Genomic DNA, 18454 nt, shown 5'->3' on the forward strand with positions numbered 1-18454 from the left:
AGGGATTACAAGTGAGTACTATGAGCCCCATTTAGTGGGCTTCACAGATTCAATTGAGAGTTTCATGTATAGTAGGAAAGCATTGTCAAGGGAGGTACATCTAAGGGAACTAGGGACACAGGAATTGCAATGTTAGGGTTATATAGTGGCATATTCCCTGAGGGGAAAAATACATATGAAACCTAAAACTTCAATGATAACAGTTAAATATTTTTTTTTGTTCATTTGTTTGTTTTTCGAGATAGGGTTTCTCTGTTAGCTTTGTGCCTTTCCTGGAACTCGCTTTGGAGACCAGGCTGGCCTTGAACTCAGAGATCCGCCTGCCTCTGCCTCGAGAGTGCTGGGATTAAAGGTGTGTACCACCACCGCCCGCTGTTTTATCTTATTTTATTATTGACTCTTAGAAATATGTTTGTTGCCGGGCAGTGGTGGAGCACGCCTTTAATCCCAGCACTCCCAAGGCAGAGGCAAGCAGATCTCTGTGAGTTCGAGGCCAGCCTGTTCTCCAAAGCCAGTTTTAGGAAAGGCGCAAAGCTACACAGAGAAAACCCTGTCTTCAAAAAACCAAAAAAAAAATAAAATAAAAAAATAAAAATTAAAAAAATTAAAAAAAATGTGAAATACATACCTGGTCACTTCTGAATCTTATCTACTTTATATGCCAAAGCCCCTCATAAATTTTAATTTTTTTGTGGTGCTGGAGATCAAACAAAGGAGCCAAATGCAAGCTGTGCAAGTACCCAACACTGGCTGAACCGCGCACCTCAAACTCCATGTACTCTTTACAGCCTGTAAAGCTGAAAATGGAGCCCAGGCCTCATAGGCACCAGGCAAGCACCCTGCACTGAGTATATCTCCATTTTAAATAATGAGTTAGTTTTTATTTTTTTTAACTTGTAAAATTTTTTTTTTTTAAATTTAGGTATATGCACATGCACACATGTGTTGTGTGGAGCAATGCACATGAATGCAGGTATCCACAGATTCCTTCACCAGGAGCTGGAGCTCCAGGCAGTCGAGAGCCACCTGATGTGGGTCAAGGAAACTGAACTTGAGCCCTCTGAAAGAGCCCCAAGCCTGTGCTTTTGAGCCATCTCTCTGGCTCCAGGGTCTTTGGATAGGGAGTCTCACTCTGTATCCCAGGCTGCCCGGGATATTTAGTCCACCCTAGAGGAAGACTGTATCTACCTGCCCCAATACGGAATGTTGTCATTATAGACATCTATCTGTTCACTTTTATATTTATGTCCAGAGTTCTTACAATTGGTTGGTGTATGGGAGCCAGAAAATAATAATGGCATTTAAGCAAAAAGACATCATTCTATGAGTTTAGGAAAGATATCAATGAAGAAGAAAACTGATACTGAATTATTTTATTGCTGCCTTATTATGCTGAAAAAGGAGAATGTAATGGGTAGGCCTAGGGACTTTTGAAAAACATAAATTAATAGAGATCACAACGGAAGACTTCCAAAACAGTTTCTTGGTTCAGTAGATGTTTGAAGCCAGTTGAGAGTCTTTCCAGACCCTGAAGCTAGCAGGGAGCCTAATGACTGAGGAAGACCCCAGAGGGAGAACACCGGAATCCAGAAGTCATGTTCCCTATTTACTGCCAGCAAGAACAAAGCTCCAGGTGAAAAACAAGGCATTCATTATTTTCAGAGCACTCATCATAGTCACAGTTCTCATCACACACATGGCAGGCATTTGTGGAGAAGAAGATCCTATTGGGCTCCCTTACGGCTGTGAGTATATCCATGAGCTCATGACAAAGTTGGTCATAGCTGTCTTCCTCGATACAACCGGAAACATCATAGCACTGCAGAGGGGCAGGGTAGTGCTCCTCACTCATGTTGGTCAAGTTGGCTGTGTGACGCACAAGCTTCTTCAGGACCGGCATGGAGAAGTCATTGTATGAAAAGTTAACCTCCCTGAGCTGGGAGCACTTGCTGAGGGAAGGGATGAGGTCAGTGACCTGAGAGTCATCCATACCACAACCCTGCAAGTCCAGAGACTCCAGAGTACCTGCTACACTCTCTAGCAGCACTCCAAGAGGCTTGAGACGTGGAGTCAAAAACTCGGATTGTCTCAAGTCCAGATGTTTTAGCTGACACAGGCTGTGGCTCAAGGGGAAATATTTCAAGTCAGACCTTGTCAGATCGCAGTTTTGGATGGAGAGAGTCTCCAAGCGGGTTTTCAGTGACCTAGAGATAGACAAAGCCGTTAGTTCAGGGAAAAGGATTTGTAGTGGTGTATACTGGGGTTTATAAAAAGATGGGGCACATGTCTCAAGGTCAGTTTGACTCTGAACAATCAGAGTACCCGGGTGCTGCCTCTTGGAGTCTACTAAATCAAGTCACACCCACAACTCTCACCATAATTGTTCCCAGTCACTGGCAGGCCCCATGCACATGCTAATCCTTAAAGCGACAGAAAAGAGAGAGGTTTGCTCTGTTAGCTGAGCCACCTCCCCATCCTTGCTTACCTGAGTATTTGTTTCATGTGGTCTTTGAGAAAGAAGATGCCATTCATGGAGAGATGCTGCAGATGGTGGAGTTTGGAGAACTGAGCAAAGGCCTTGCGGATACGCTTCTCCATGTCTGCTGTCCTGTAGACAAGCCCGAAAGTGTTCTGGCCCTTGTTTTTCAGGGAGAGTTTACAAAGACTTCTCATCTGTCCAAGGCAGGAAGCAAATTGTGCCAGTTTGGACACATTCCAGGCCAGGTTCAATTCCAGCTCCTCAATGTTTCCTGGGTGGAAAACATTCAAGATCTCTTTGACAGTGCACATAGGCACAGTCCATATCTTCATGTTTATACAATGTATCTGTAGAAAGTCTTTTCTCTGCTGGACCCACTTCAAGAAGCATGCTTGCTCTTCATTCAGACGGAGCCTGAGGTAAAAGTCAGTTACCACCTTCAGATGCCGCCACCTCAGTTCATATCTGGAAAGGACCTTCACTACAGGCCTCTCATCCACAGTCTCTGCTGAGCAGTCCCCATCCTCTCTTCCAGTCCATATGTTCCAGAACGAATGTTGAACATTCCTCAGGTCGAGCACCTGAAGTTTCTCTCTCCTTTGGGTAAAAGGTGTAAAGTGTCAGCAGACGTGACAAGCCCCAACACCCAGCAAGTTTTCACTACACATCCCTAATGTCAGCTCTTCCCTCGTGCCAAGGTCTCTCCAGCACCAAGTGTCCAACGTAGGAACTCATGTGTGTCATAGAAGCTCCCCTGAGCTGCATGTGTACAGCTGACCACTCTCCTTCCACTAAGTTACTCTCCATTTCTACCTAGTCCCATGTTAGTGGTTGTTGGAGAGCCAGGGATAGGCTCCTTCCTCTCTGGCTACATCTACTCTGTCCTCTAATCCATACTCAACTGTCCTTACTACAGGAAACAATAGGTTTCAAGGTCCCTGCATCCCAGCATGATGACCCCATCAGAAGCCTCTGACCCACCTACAAAGCCATTCTCCCTGACCCACGGTCTCTTGCACGTGCCCCTTGTGCTCAGTCTACAGTACTCGGTTGTTGCTTACCCGGGGTGAAACTCTCCTTTCAGCTGCATGTCTACTCCATCTAGCACAGCCTGGAAGGTTTCCAAGTTGGGGGTCTTCATCAGCGCCCCCACAGGGAGGCAGGGGAAAGGCCAGGCTGCCACCATTGCCTTCACAATCCTAGTGTGTCTGCCATTGAAGGCGTCCTTGAACAGTGCTGGAAAGAGCGTCCAGGGCAGTTTCTGGAGAGCAGAGATGGCCACGGCCTCATTTCTCAGCAGCGCCTGCCTTGCCAGCTTCATGAGTGTGGGTGGGGTTTGAACACTCATCATGAATGGTCTTCAGTCAGAAGGCTCCTGGGGAAGCATTTAGGTGAGAACATATCTTCAAGATAAAGTTTAGAAATCTTCCTCCCCCCCGAACAGTACCCACTCAAGAACTGAGTCAATTGCTCTGATAATGGTAGAGACCTCAACTTAAGCATTTGTCCTCATTGGTAGTATAAATCTAGACTCACTGGCATCATGAGAGCCTTTCTTTTTTTCTTTTTTCTTTTTTTGGTTTTTCGAGACAGGGTTTCTCTGTGTAGCTTTGCGCCTCGCCTGGCACTCACTTGGTAGCCCAGGCTGGCCTTGAACTCACAGAGATCCGCCTGGCTCTGCCTCCCAAGTGCTGGGATTAAAGGCGTGCGCCACCACCGCCCGGCTATGAGACCCTTTCTATGTTTCTAATAGGCACATGATTTCACCGTCAAAGTACCTTATGAGTGACACTTTCTCAAAAAAAAAAAAAAAAAGCCTATGTTGTGGTTCTATGTTTAGTTTAGTTTCTAGCTGGGTGGTGGTGGCACTCGCCTTTAATCCCAGCACTCGGGAGGCAGAGCCAGGTGGATCTCTCTGAGTTCAAGGCCAGTCTGATCTACAGAGCCAGATGCAGGACAGCCTCCAAAGCCACACAGAGAAAGCCAGTCTCGAAAACCAAAATATTTAGTTACTACCAAGGAGGATGATGGCAGTGGCTTCTTGCAGTTTTTTCAGCCACCCTGGGTCAGAAAACTTCAACATATCACCCCCAAATCCCCAAAAACCAAACCTTTTTGAAAAAGATGCAGACTAAAGCCTGAGTCAAGACAGAACTCACAAGCAATTCCAGCTACTGTGAGTCTGAAGCAGAGGAACTGCCAAAGAGGCTAAGATATGTGGTCTACAGGTCCACATGAGCCCTTGTTCCACAAAAACAAATAAAAACAGTAGTGTGAATGTACCACAGTATGAGGGAACATGCTAATAACCTCAGCACCCAGAGTCAGGAGGATCTTGATTTCCAGCCTCCCCAGAAATACAGGGCCAGTTCTAGGACAGCTTGAACAACAGGGGAAACCCTTGTCTCAAAACAATCAACAACCATAATGAAATCACAAACTATTATACAAAGACATTTGAGACGGAGGTAAAACTTCATTTAGACCTATACTTATTGTCTTCAATGTGTTCATCTGAAGAGACAGAAATGAAAATTTCCTGTCCTATCTTGATCTAAAGGTCCCTATATCAAACTGCATGACCCAAGGGAGGACAACTACTCACCAGTTCTTGGCACTGACCACAGTCTCTTTATCCCAGCTGAGCCAGGTGCTTCCTCCAGGCTCCAGGTCTCTCTGAATATCTTCCATGGCTCTCCTGCAGCCTTTATATACCTTCCTGCTCACCCTCCCTATTGAAATCCTACCTTCCAACCCCAAACTGCAATTTGATTGGACGGCTCAGTCTCCAACTTTTAATTCTATAGACAACATTCAGTCATTTCATTGATTAAACAAGAATTCCTTGTAAAAACACCCAGACTGCCCCTCAAATGTCTGGGATCAATACAAACATTCCACTTGTTAATTAACTACACAAACCTGAGTTTGTTGATTTGTTTTTTTATTTGCTTATTTATTCCTTAGTTTTGAATCTGTTACAGAGACTGGGTCTTGTTCACAAGCTAAGGCTGTTTTGGAACTCTAACTCCTAATAATCCTCCTGCCTCTGTTGAGGAGCCCCAAAACAGCTTGACCACACAGCTGCCATGACAGGGTTAGAGGCCCAGACACAGCTTCTGTGACAGGCTTACTGGCAGGCAACACCCAGATCTAGGAAAAGCCATAAGCTAACACCACCCAGGGATCCACCCAGGGATAGGGAAGTACCTAACAACCCAAACATTCCAAATATTAGATAAGGCAGCCAGATGTTTCAGAGTCTAGAACACACCTGTTCTTGTTTTACAGATAGCCCCAGACAATTGTCAGCCAATCAGGGTCCTGAACCCTGGAAATCTCCTCACCCCAACCTCTGCTATGATTAAAAACCCCGCCCTGCCTGGGCTCAGGGCAGTCTGCTGTCACTGCTGCATGGGACAGACAGACCAAGCCCTGGAGCTGGAAAATAAAGGCTCTTTGCCTTTACATGTGGGATTTGGTCTCTGTGGTGGACTTTTGGGGGTCCCTGAGATTTGGGCATTACAGCCTCAGCATCCTTCTTGCTTGGGTAATGTTCTAAATCACCATGTGTTGCTGAATTTAATTCATCTGACCAAAGACTGAGTTTGAGTCAGTTTGGGATTTAATCTGTTGCTGATAATAGACATAAAAATAATTTTAAAATATTTTTGTGACTGTGTTGTAGGAAAAGCACCTAGTCAGTCTGGAATATGTTCTGGAGCTCAAGGCCTGAACTTGAGAGGGTGAGGCAGGAGGCTGGCTTGATTCCCTTACTATGGAGGTTGGGGTGTTGGGGATGCACTCAGTTTGTAGAGAACTAACTACCCAGCATCCACTGCGTCCTCTTCCCCACACTAACTGCAGCAGACAAGCCGGGGCTTGCCTGTAAGCTCAGACTTCAAGAGTGGGAGACAGGAGGGTCAGTTATCTTCAGCCATGTTGTCAACTCAAGGACAGCCTGAGCCATGTAAGATCTGCTTTCCACCCACTGAACAGAACAGAACAGAAGAGGTGGATTGGAGGAGAGCCACCCTTGGTTCCCCAGGAAACAGCGAGTGCTTCAGGAAGGTCAGGGCAGCACACTTGCTCAAGGACATGAAATCAAGAGTGGGACCTGGGGGCTGAGAATGGCTGAGCACTAATGAGCACCCATTAATCTTCCAGTCTAGCTGGCGGTGGTGGCGCACAACTTTAATCCCAGCACTCGGGAGGCAGAGCAGGGAGATAGCTGTGAGTTGGAGGCCAGCCTGGGCTACCAAGTGAGTTCCAGGACAGGCCCCAAAGCTACACAGAGAAACCCTGCCTCAAAAAAACAAAACAAAAAAAATCTTCCACTCCAGCATTGTTGTGGCCTTATCCAGAGACTCCCGGACAAGACCACCGCAGAGCCCATATCGGATGCAAAACACACAGGGTTTTATTGATAAAAAGCAAGCTTAGGCTTGGTCTGTGTCCAATATCTGATAATATGGGTGGAGGAGGATGGCCCTGAGCTCTCAGGGTGAGCGGCTTTTAAAGAAAACATAAACAAGGGTGGTACAAACCTTGGTGTCATATGATTGAGAGAGGGTGTGTAAGCTTTGAATTTACTGCTTGGGGGTTACAGTTTTCATTTTTGGGGGAGGCCTGGACAAGTCCCAGGCTCTGTCCTTGAGTTGCCTTGGAGGCTGGCTGGCCGCCCATGTTCACATTGACCCATGCACATAGCTCTCAGCTGGTGAGGAGTCCCCAACAGTAAACAACTGGCTGAACCTTCAGAGGTCAGAGCATGTACAGAAAGGGAGCTACTGCAAGGACTATGTCTTTTTTTTTTTGTTTGTTTTTTGTTTTTTTGAGACAGGGTTTCTCTGTTTACCTTTGCCCCTTTCCTAGAATTCCCTTTGGAGACCAGGTTGTCCTTGAACTCACAGAGATCTGCCTGTCTCTGCCTCTCGAGTGCTGGGATTAAAGGCGTGCACCACCACTGCCCGGCCCCATTTTATTCTTACAATATTTGTTGTCTACATGAAGAAATTAATCAGCAGAGACATGGACTATGTCTTTTGTTCATGGACCTCCCAGAAACTGCTTGCTCAAGTCTCAGGAAACTGAAATTGAGGCCTGATCTCTGAGAGAAGACTGAGCAGCCAGTTATGGTGTCTGCTTGGTTCTTTCAAGAACTACATGGTGTCCTGAAATGATGTGTAACTCCAGTCCCGGGAGATCTGAAGCCCCGCTCTGGCTTTCTTGGGCAGCAGGCATACATGTGGTGCACATTCATACACACAGGCAAAACATTTCTACACCTAAATTAATCTTAAAGAGTTGGATCAGTACCAGGAATGGTGGCACACGCCTTTAATCCTCACACTGGGAAGCAGAGGTAGGTGGGTCTCAGTGAGTTCAGTACCAACCTGTTCTAAGTAGGCAAACCGGTCAGGCATACAGAGTGAGCATCTGTCTTAAAAATTGTTTAAAGCAGGTGGTGGCGGCACCCGCCTTTAATCCCAGCACAAAGGAGGCAGAGGCAGGTAGATCTCTGTGAGTTCAAGGTCAGCCAGTCTACAATGTGAGTTTTTGTTTTTGTTTTTTTTTTTTTTTTTTTGAGACAGGGTTTCTCTGTGTAGCTTTGCGCCTTTCCTGGAACTCGCTTTGGAGACCAGGCTGGCCTCGAACTCACAGAGATCCACCTGGCTCTGCCTCCCGAGTGCTGGGATTAAAGGCGTACGCCACCACCGCCCGGCTCAAAGTGAGTTTTGAGCCATCAAGCTATTACAGGGAGAAACCCGAAAAACAAACCAAATAAAGTAAAATAAAACAAAAACAAATTGGGGTAGGAAAAAATAAATAATAAATGGAGGAAAAAGAGCTAAACACAAAGTATGAGGAATACATATGGATGTAGGACATGTTCAAACACAGAGGAATCCCATGAAAACACAAAATTGGTAGCCATAATATATAAGCAAAGGACCTGTAATGTGTGTGCGTGTGTGTGTGTGTGTGTGTGTGTGTGTGTGTGTGTGTGTGTGTGTAAATGACCTAAGAAAACATTATGAGACAAAGAACCATCTAAGATGCCAGGAGTTTCTTTTGTGTTGGCTGTCTACTGCTGGTCATTGAACCTGTCCTTAAGAGTTCTTTGTATCCCCAGGGAGACTGCATTGGAGAGAACTATTTGTCATTTGCAAGTCCTTATCAACTGGAGACAGAGTTTGGGTTGGGGAGGGGAGCTTGTGTCCATTTCTCTCAACACCAGCACCCCATGTGGTGTAGACCCATGCAGGCTCTGTTCTTGTTGCCACAGTCTCTCTGAGTTCATAAGTGCAGCAGTTCTGCTGTGTTTAAGAAGGATTTCTGTGTTGGAGAGATGGCTCAGAGGTTAAGAGCACTGGTTGCTCTTTCAGAGGTCCTGAGTTCAATCCCAGCAATTACATTGTGGCTCACAACCATTTGTAATGAGATCTGGTGCCCTCTTCTGGCCTGAAGGAATACATGTAGGTGGAACACTGTATAGACAATAAATACATAAATTGAAGAAGAAGAAGAAGAAGAAGAAGAAGAAGAAGAAGAAGAAGAAGAAGAAGAAGAAGGAGAAGAAGAAGAAGAAGAAGAAGAAGAAGAAGAAGAAGGAGAAGAAGAAGAAGAAGAAGAAGAAGAAGAAGAAGAAGAAGAAGAAGAAGAAGGAGAAGAAGAAGAAGAAGAAGAAGAAGGAGAAGAAGAAGAAGAAGCAGAAGCAGCAGCTGCTTTACACTCTTCCTTCCTCTCTTCCACAGGATTCCCTGAGCCAACAGGAGAGAGTTGATGGAGACATCCCATTTAGACTAGTGTTCCAAGGTCTCTCACTCTGTAACCAGCCTCATTATTCTCTCTCTCTCTCTCTCTCTCTCTCTCTCTCTCTCTCTCTCTCTCTCTCCATCTGTGGGTGTCTCTGTTTCTGTGTATGCACATGAGCATTGTGCCTTGATGTCCAGGAGAGGGCAGAGGATTTCCTAGCCTCTACTCTTCCTGCTGGGCATTGAACTTGTGTACTCTATAACAGCAGGACACACTGGAAACCTCTGAGCTTCCCTCCATGCCCTGCAATCTTTCCTTTCTAAAGCTCCTTACAGATTCCTGAGAACAACTGTGACATCGCCCTCTCTGACACATTTTTTTAAAATTAATTAATTAATTATTCTATTATCAGCTTGATACAGTATAAATTCCTATCCTAATAGGGAAATGTTTCATTGAGGCTTGCCCAGTAATTGAGTGAAACCAAAACTCATTGTAAGCCACAGTCATCCTAGGGTCCCCCCTGCTAGGTAGCCTCCCTGGATCTATGGGTTGCAGTCTGATTGTTCTTTGCTTTATATCTAGTATCCACTTATGAGTGAGTACATACCCTGTTTGTCTTTCTGGGTCTGGGTTACCTCACTTAGGATGATATTTTCTAGTTCTATCCATTTGCCTGCAAATGTCATGCTGTCATTGTTTTTCTCTGCTGAGTAGTACTCCATTGTGTATGTTTTCTTACCACATTTTCTTAATCCATTCTTAAGTTGACGGGCATCTAGGTTGTTTCCAGGTTCTGACTATTAGGAATAATGCTGCTATGAACTAGTTGAGCACGTATCTTTGTGGTATGATTGAGCATTCCTTGGGTATATGCCCAAGAGTGGTATGGCTGGGTCTTGAGGTAGATTGATTTCCAATTTTCTGAGAAAGCTCCATGCTGATTTCCACAGTGGTTGTACTCTGACACATTTTTAAAATTGTTTTGAGAAATAGTTTAGTGCAGACCACACTAGCCTCAGACTTTCTATTTAGCCAAAGATGACCTTGAATATCTGAGCCTTTTACTCAAATCCTCACATTATGAAAAGCAGGCATATTCCAACATTTCTAGATCACAAAACCTATGGTTTTGTAAATGCCAAGCAAGGACTTTACTATCTGAGGTATAGGTACAGAAATGCTTTCAAAGAAAATATTTTTTTTTTGTTTTTTTTTTCAAGACAGGGTTTCTCTGTGAAGTTTTGGTGCCTGTCCTGGATCACGTTCTGTAGACCAGGCTGGCCTCGAACTCACAGAGATCTGCCTGGCTCTGCCTTTGATTGCTGGGATTAAAGGCATGTGCCACCACCACCCAGTGCTTTCCAAAATATTAATGGATGCAAGCCATCCTCCTGCCTCACCCTTTTGAGTAGCTGATACTTCAGTTTACTGACAGAGCATTCAGTTCAGGCCTTGAGCTACAGAACATATTCCAGACTGACTAGGTGTTTTTCCCAGGGTCCATTGACAAAAATATTTCTTAATTATTTTTGTGTCTATTATCAGTAACAGATTAAATCACAAACTGACTCAAACTCAGACTGCCTTTGTCACAAGAATCAAGTTCAGCGACACATGATGATTCATAACAGTAATCCAAAGAGGAAGGATGCCGAAGCAGGAGGATTACTAGGAGTTAGAGTTCCAAAACAACCTTAGCTTCAGAGCAAGACCCAGGCGCTGTAACAAATTCAAAACTAAGTAATAAATAAGCAAATAAAAGAACAAATCAACAAACTCAGTGTTTGTAGTAATTAACAAGAGGAATGTTTATATTGATCTAAGACTTTTGAGGGTGTTTACACAAGGAATTCTGATTCAATCAATGAAATGATTGAATGTTGTCTGTAGAATTAAAGGGGTGGAGACTGAGCCGTCCAATCAAATTGTAGCTTTGGAGTTTTAAGTTAGGATTTCAATAGGGAGGATGAGCAGAAAGGTATATAAAGGCTGCAGGAGAGCCATGGAAGATACTCAGAGACCTGGAGCGTGGAAGAAGGGCCTGGCTCAGCTGGGATAAAGAGACTGTGGTCAGTGCTCAGAACTGGTGAGTAGTTGTCCTCCCTTGGGTCATGCGGTTTGATGTAGGGCCCTTAGGCCCAAGATAGGACAGAAAATTTTCATTTCTGTCTCTTCAGATGAACACATTGAAGACAATGAGTATAGGTCTAAATGAAGTTTTACCTCCATCTCAAATGTCTTTCTATGATAGCTTGTTGATTTCATTATGGTTGTTGATTGTTTTGAGACAAGGCTTTCCTCTGTTGTTCAAGCTGTCCTAGAACTGGCCCTGTAGTTCTGGGGAGGCTGGAAATCAAGATCCTCCTGACTCAGGGTGCTGAGATTATCAGCATGTTCCCTCATAATGTGGGCCCTTCATGTTACTGTTTATATTTGTTTTTTTTGTGGAACAAGGGCTCCTGTGGACCTGTAGACAACATATTTTGACTCATTGGCAGTTCTTCTGCCAAAGGCTCCTTCCTGGGGAGGTGTGTTTCCATTTACTTATTTCAGTGTATCAATTCTGTTTCTGGAAACCACCGAACTGGCACAGGAGAGATATAACTAATTGAGGGGCAAAGGACATATTCCTCTTTACTGCCAACAGACACATAATGGGTGTACTTGTTATATGTACAGCATCAGCGATATCTAGTGCAGTCATGTAACAAATAAGACCCTATAGGCCTGTCTTATGCCCCAAAGTGCATCCAAAAGCTCAGAACACAGTAGGGGGAATCTCTCTGAGGACAAGACCCTGAGGATCATGGCACTCCAGAGGGGCAGGGGAATGCTTTACAATCATCTTTTTCCATTGGCTGTGGGGTCCTGAAAATCACTCAGGACATACACGGAAATGTTCTTGTCATAGAAAGTGACCCTGGACATTCCATCTCCAAGACGGCTGCTGTCAGGAAGGAGAGAAGTTGGTAAGGGGTTTGCCTGTGGCCAGGGGTTGATGTCAGCCTGAAGAAAGATTCTCAGAGGATTGTAACAGTCCAGAGGCCCTTTTGGGAAGAAAAGACTACTTCAATAAATGGAGTGGAACAAAGAAAATTCAAGCCCTTCAGTCATATCAGTAATGCTGGACCACACAAAACCGTGCTGGTACTGGGATAAGAAGGACTTGGTACATACACCCTCACAACTTGAAGGACTTGATCCAGCCACTGAGGCCCGATACCGTCAAGAGGGGGCTCGCTTCATCTTTGACATGGGCACGCATTTGGGGTTACACTATGACACCTTGGCTACTGGAATCATTTATTTTCATCGATTCTATATGTTTCATTCCTTCAAGCAATATCCACGATATGTTACAGGAGCTTGCTGTCTCTTTCTGGCTGGGAAAGTAGAGGAGACGCCAAAAAGATGTAAAGATATCATCAAAACGGCTCGCAGTTTATTAAATGATGTCCAGTTCAGTCAGTTTGGAGATGACCCAAAGGAAGAAGTCCTGGTGCTGGAGAGGATCTTACTGCAGACCATAAAGTTTGATCTAGAAGTAGAGCACCCGTACCAGTTCCTACTCAGATACGCAAAGCAGCTCAAAGGTGATAAAAAGAAAATTCAAAGGTTGATTCAAATGGCATGGACATTTGTAAATGATAGTCTCTGTACCACCCTGTCACTGCAGTGGGAGCCGGAGATCCTAGCTGTAGCAGTAATGTATCTCGCGGGACGCTTTCAAAACTTTAAAATCCAAGAGTGGACCTCCAGTCCCATGTCCAGGAGATGGTGGGAACAGTTTGTTGAAGATGTCCCTGTAGATGTTCTGGAAGACATCTGCCACCAAATCCTGGATCTTTACGGGAAAGAGAAACAACACACCCCTCATCCCCTGCAGCAGCCCCCAGCTCTTCAGCCTACATCACAAGTGGCACAGCTACCACAGTCTTGGCCATCTCCAGGCTCTGAAGCAGCAGAGCTTCAGCAGCAGCCCAAAACACCATCTCCAAGACAGGCTAAGTGCACAGCCATGGCGACTTCTCCAAAGGAAGAGAACAAAGCCACAAAACCACCACTTAAGATTCCCAAACTTCAGACCATTCACCCACCATTGCCTCCAGAGGACCCCCCTGCAGACTGGAAGCCTCCTCTCCCTCCTGCCTTAGAGGAGGCTTCAGCAATTGGTCCAGGGGAAGCAAGTGACCCCCCCAAAGTCCAGATTCCTCCTCCAGCCCACCCAGCTCCTGTGCACCAGCCCCCACCATTGCCACATTGGCCTCTACCCCCACTGCCCTCCAGCTACATGACTGGGATGTCTTCCACCAGCTCCTACATGTCAGGAGAGGGCTTCCAGAGCCTGCAATCCATGATGCAGACTGAGGGTCCCTCCTATGGTGCCCTGTGCCCAGCCTATGCCCCACCTGCTCACATTCCCTACGACCCCCATGTCTACCCCCCCAACCCACCTCCACCTCCTGTTCCTCTACCTCCAGCTTCCTTCCCCCCACCTACAATTCTTCCCCCTACCCCAGGCTACCCTCAACCTCCCCCTACCTACAACCCTAATTTCCCACCCCCACCTCCACGCCTGCCCCCTACTCATGTAGTCCCTCCTCACCCTTTTCCAGGTTTGGATTTGCCACCAGCCAGCTACCTGGCTCCAACTCTTCCCCCTGGTGGACAACCTCCTGTTCCCTCACCCATCCCCCCACCTGGCATGCCACCTCTTGGGGGCCAAGCATGGGCAACCTGGATGAGATAACAGGACACCTTTTCCCTTTCTGTTTGATTTGTTCATTTGTTTTAAGCCTGATATATGATGACACATATTAATCAACAATGTAAAAGACTGTAGTTTCAAGGATCATTAATTTCATTACTTTGAGAAGGTTGGCTGGATAGGGAGAGGACTAGAAAGCATGAGGAGAAGGCTTACATCCTCTGCTGAGCATACAGTTGCCTTTTGCTCTCACCTCACTGGAGTAGGTACCTGTTCTACCTATGACCTTGAAGTACCAACCCCTGGGGCATGGGCTCGGGGCTACTCTTAAGACCTGAGAGGCATGTATGCTGGGTCTCTTCTCTCCCTCCTGGGCTTGGATGTTGTAGGCACAGCCTTCCAGGACCCTGTGATGATTTGCCTATTCTGTTTAGTGAGTTGTCTTTTCCAATTTATGTCCTAATAAATTCATTATACCCCTTAAGCAGACTCCCTTGGATTTCTCACTGTTTCTGATGCCCACTGGGGATTACGAATTGCTCCTAAAAACAAAAATACAAAGAGGAGATTCTATTAATTATTTAGGATTATAAGATAGATCTACAAAAAATTAGACCTCAAAAGATACAACTCAGGAGAGATCAACTGCGGACTCAATGATTTTCCAAGATCGTTAGGATGAATTTCCAATTTACAGGCTATTATTGGAATACCTAAAGATGTACTAGAAAATTTGGCCAATACCCTAAAAGGGGACAAGGACTTAAATAGTCCAAGAGAATTATCAGCTGAAACTGATATGGAACTGGTTCTAGTAGGAAAGAAAATACGAGAGACACCTGTGGATCGTGTGAATCCAGAACTTAAGTACATTCTAGTCATTCACCCTCCAGACATTCCCCTACAGGGATTTTGATGCAGAGGGAATATATTGTATTGGAATGGATATTTCTACCATGTAAACTGAGTAAGAAGTTAAAGACATATGTGGAAAAGATCTCTGATTTGATTTTAAAAGGAAAATTAAGACTTTGTCAATTGACAGGAATGGACTCAGCAGAAATTGTAACACCTTTACCTAATGAGGAAATTTCCTCTTTATGGAAAGATAATGAATATTGGCAAGGAGCCTGCAATAATGTTTTGGGAGAAGTTAACAACTGTTATCCAAAAGCAAGAGAAAAGAATTTATACAAAGAACTGAATGGGTCATTCCTCACATTGTACGGCAAAAACCCATCTCTGGAGTCCCCACATTCTATACTGATGCAAATAAATCAGGAAAGGCAGGATATAAATCAGAAGATTTAAATAAAATGGTTCAAAGTCCTTACAGTTCTGTACAAAAGTATATGCCGGTTTTACTGTACTAATGGACTTCTCAGAACCTCTCAATATACTTACTGACTCTCAATGTGCAGAGAGAGTTGTTTTACATATTAAAACTGCTGAATGTATTCCTGATAAAACAGAATTAACTTCACTATTTATACAATTATAGGAAATGTTCAGAAATAGGGAACATCCTATATATATAATACACATCCTATCCCATATGGGTCTTCCAGGACCTCTAGCACAAGGTAACAATGAGATTGATCAGTTATTAATAGGTAATATGCTAGAAGCCTCAGAATTACACAATATAAATAGCAAGAGTCTGATAAAGGACTTTTCCATCACTTGGCAAGAAGCCAAGAAAATCATAAAATAAGTCTTATTTACTCCTTCTACAACCAAGCTCCATTATCTGCAGGAAGTAATCCTAAAGTTACACAAAAAATGAAATCTGGCAGATGAATATTTTTCATTTTGCAAAATTTGGAAAATTAAAATATATATACCACACCATTGACACCTATTCAGGATATCAATGGGCAACTCCTATAAGTTCTGAAAAGGCTGATTCTGTAATTACACACTTATTAGAAGTTATGGCTGTAGCCGGGCGGTGGTGGTGGTGCATGCCTTTAATCCTAGCACTCAGGAGGCAGAGCCAGGAGGATCTCTGTGAGTTCGAGGCCAGCCTGGGCTACCAAGTGAGTTCAGGAAAGGCGCAAAACTACACAGAAAAACCCTGTCTCGAAAAACAAAAAAACAAAAAAACAAAAAAAAAAAGAAGTTATGGCTATAGTTGTATGGCTGTAGTTGGAAGTTTTTCTATGTCCTGTCCGGTCCCATGGTCATTCAGACACAAATGAACACACAGAGGCTAATATTATTTTTAAACTATGGCCATGGCAGGCTTCTTGCTAGCTAGTTCTTACATCTTAAATTAACCCATTTTTATAAATCTATGTCTTGCCACATGGCTTGTGGCTTACTGGTACTTTCCATCATGCTTCTCCTGCCAGCACCTTGCAGCATCTGGCCTACTCTCCTTTCTTCTCTCCTATCTTGGATTTTTCCCCTGGCTCCATCTTGCCCTGTCAGAGGCCAATGTACCTTTGTTTATCAACCGATTGAAGCAATACATATTCACAGCATACAGAAAGACATCCCACTGCATATGGCCATCATGGATATACCAGTACAAATTAAGACTGACAATGCTTCAGCATATGTCTTTAGTAAAATGAAACAGTTTTTTTTGCTTATTACAATATAGAGCATATTACAGATATACCACACAATTCCACAGGCCAAGCAGTCATAGGAAGATCTAACTGAACTTTAAAGGATATGCTAAATAAACAGAAAGAAACAGCAATGAGCACTAGAAATAGATTAGATAATGCCTTATTAACTTTAAATGTTCTCAGTTCTGATGAGAAAGGGACAACAGCTGTGGAGAGACATTGGACAATGGAAAACACTCCTGAGCTAAACCAACCTATGTACTTTGAAATATGTTGACCTTGCAATGGAAGCCAGGATATGTCCTACGTTGGGGAAGGGGTTCTGCTTTTGATTCTGAAGGAGAAGAAAATCTGTGGATACCAACAAAATGACTAAAAATTGTATTTGAACAGGAAAAACCCCTTGATGAGGAGAAATGATAGCTCATCCATCGATGTGACAATTCTACAAGTTGTAAGGAAAACTCAACAAACAAGGGTCGAGGCAGGGTTCTGATTTTTGTCTTTATGAGATAATAGAAATACTCATCTTCAAGAAATCAACAATGGACACCAAACCATCTACAAAAGAAAGGAAGGACATTTTGGTACCAATATACTACACAGGGTAATATCTCACTGCCTAACACCAATATCCCTTTACTCTAGAAAAGTTATGGTCCTGACTCAATTATGAATCAAGCTGGCTTTGGAGTTGGAATGTGGGCATCTCCTTCTCCAAACCCAAGCACTTTGCAAAAGAAAAAATTAGGAAATTCTGTCTCATATCAGAAGAGGCACCTGGTGGGGGACAGAAGAAAACAAAAATCTAGGGATCATTGTTGTTGAGATTCTATTTCTTTCCATGCTTAGTCTTGATTCCTCAGAATCCTTCTTCACAAGTCATGTCTACTTCAGATTCAAACTTTCCGTTTTGATATTAATAATGTTCAAGTTTTCCACAGTGAAAAATAAATCTTTCCAATCCATGAAGTCTCCAGAAGGAAGGTGGGGCCCTACAACAATGACTCTACCAAGTCCATAATGATGCCATTGAACCAGAAAAGAACACCACTCGATGATCAGCTTTGTACTGCAAACTCTTTAGGACAGTTTCAAGATGAGATGGTCCATCATATTACGTTTGTAGCCAGAACTTCAGATAAATTTTACCCATTACTGTGAGATTGGCTACAATAGTTATGGCTGTCCTCTTGAGACTAAATCATTTAGCTTTCTTACAGTATTCAAGAGATACTATCATCAACTAGACAGCAAAAGCAATTTTAAGAAAATGACACTCTTCCCAAAAGGTTTTATTTTCTCAGGGTTGTGGATAAATGTAATAAATTGGGGGGGGGGACAATAATATTTAGACTCAAGATTCTCTTTTGGAAAAGAAAAGAAGGGGAATACATAGGATAGAATATTAAGGTAGTTATTATATCTGCTGGTAAACTAATTTAGCAAACTATCAACTTAAGATAATTTGCAATGATATGGATTCTTGTATATTGATACAAATGTAAACTTTTTCTATTCCTATTTAAGACTCATATATTGATACAAATTCAAAACAATAGAACTACATAGCTTTGGGTTTTTGTAAAAACGTTTTTTTTTTAAATTTTTATTTTAGTGTCTTTATTTTTCAAAACAAGTTCTTAGCCTGTGTAGGTAGGATGATCTTGATTATCTGTTCCTCTGTTTCTACCTCCAGAATGGTGGGATTACAAGTGAGTACCATGTGCCCCATTTAATGGACTTTACAGATCCAATTGAGAGTTTCCTGTATAGTAGAAAAGCACTGTCAAGTGAGATACATCCCAGGGAGCTAGGGACCCAGGAATGCTATGTGAGGGCTATGTAGTGGCATGTTCTCTGAAAACAAAAAAGAAAGAAAACAAAACTGATCTAGAAATATAGGATATAGATATGATAGAATGA

General features: G+C 43.6%; 2 protein-coding genes across 2 annotated transcripts; one reads left to right on the forward strand and one right to left on the reverse strand.

Moving 5' to 3' along the window:
• Nucleotides 1-1606: 1606 nt before the first annotated feature.
• On the reverse strand, nucleotides 1607-3827 carry LOC131920449 (PRAME family member 6-like). Its single transcript, XM_059274779.1, has 3 exons — nucleotides 3541-3827; nucleotides 2486-3073; nucleotides 1607-2204 (listed from the first exon to the last, which is right to left on the reverse strand). Exons 1-3 carry the CDS (start codon nucleotides 3825-3827, stop codon nucleotides 1607-1609), a joined length of 1473 nt encoding a protein of 490 aa, XP_059130762.1.
• Nucleotides 3828-12317: 8490 nt separating this feature from the next.
• On the forward strand, nucleotides 12318-13991 carry LOC131920519 (cyclin-K-like). The gene has a single exon (XM_059274916.1). It carries the CDS (start codon nucleotides 12318-12320, stop codon nucleotides 13989-13991), a length of 1674 nt encoding a protein of 557 aa, XP_059130899.1.
• Nucleotides 13992-18454: the final 4463 nt, after the last annotated feature.

This window comes from Peromyscus eremicus, chromosome 10 (genome assembly GCF_949786415.1).
Source record: "Peromyscus eremicus chromosome 10, PerEre_H2_v1, whole genome shotgun sequence".
Taxonomy (NCBI): domain Eukaryota; kingdom Metazoa; phylum Chordata; class Mammalia; order Rodentia; family Cricetidae; genus Peromyscus; species Peromyscus eremicus.

Coding starts and splice junctions, on each gene's coding strand:
- LOC131920449 (XM_059274779.1), bottom strand. CDS start 3,827: ATGAGTGTTCAAACCCCACCCACACTCATGAAGCTGGCAAGGCAGGCG. Junction 3,074..3,540: donor AAAGGAGAGTTTCACCCCGG/GTAAGCAACAAC, acceptor TACCCAAAGGAG/AGAGAAACTTCAGGTGCTCG. Junction 2,205..2,485: donor CACATGAAACAAATACTCAG/GTAAGCAAGGAT, acceptor GTCTATCTCTAG/GTCACTGAAAACCCGCTTGG.
- LOC131920519 (XM_059274916.1), top strand. CDS start 12,318: ATGGAGTGGAACAAAGAAAATTCAAGCCCTTCAGTCATATCAGTAATG.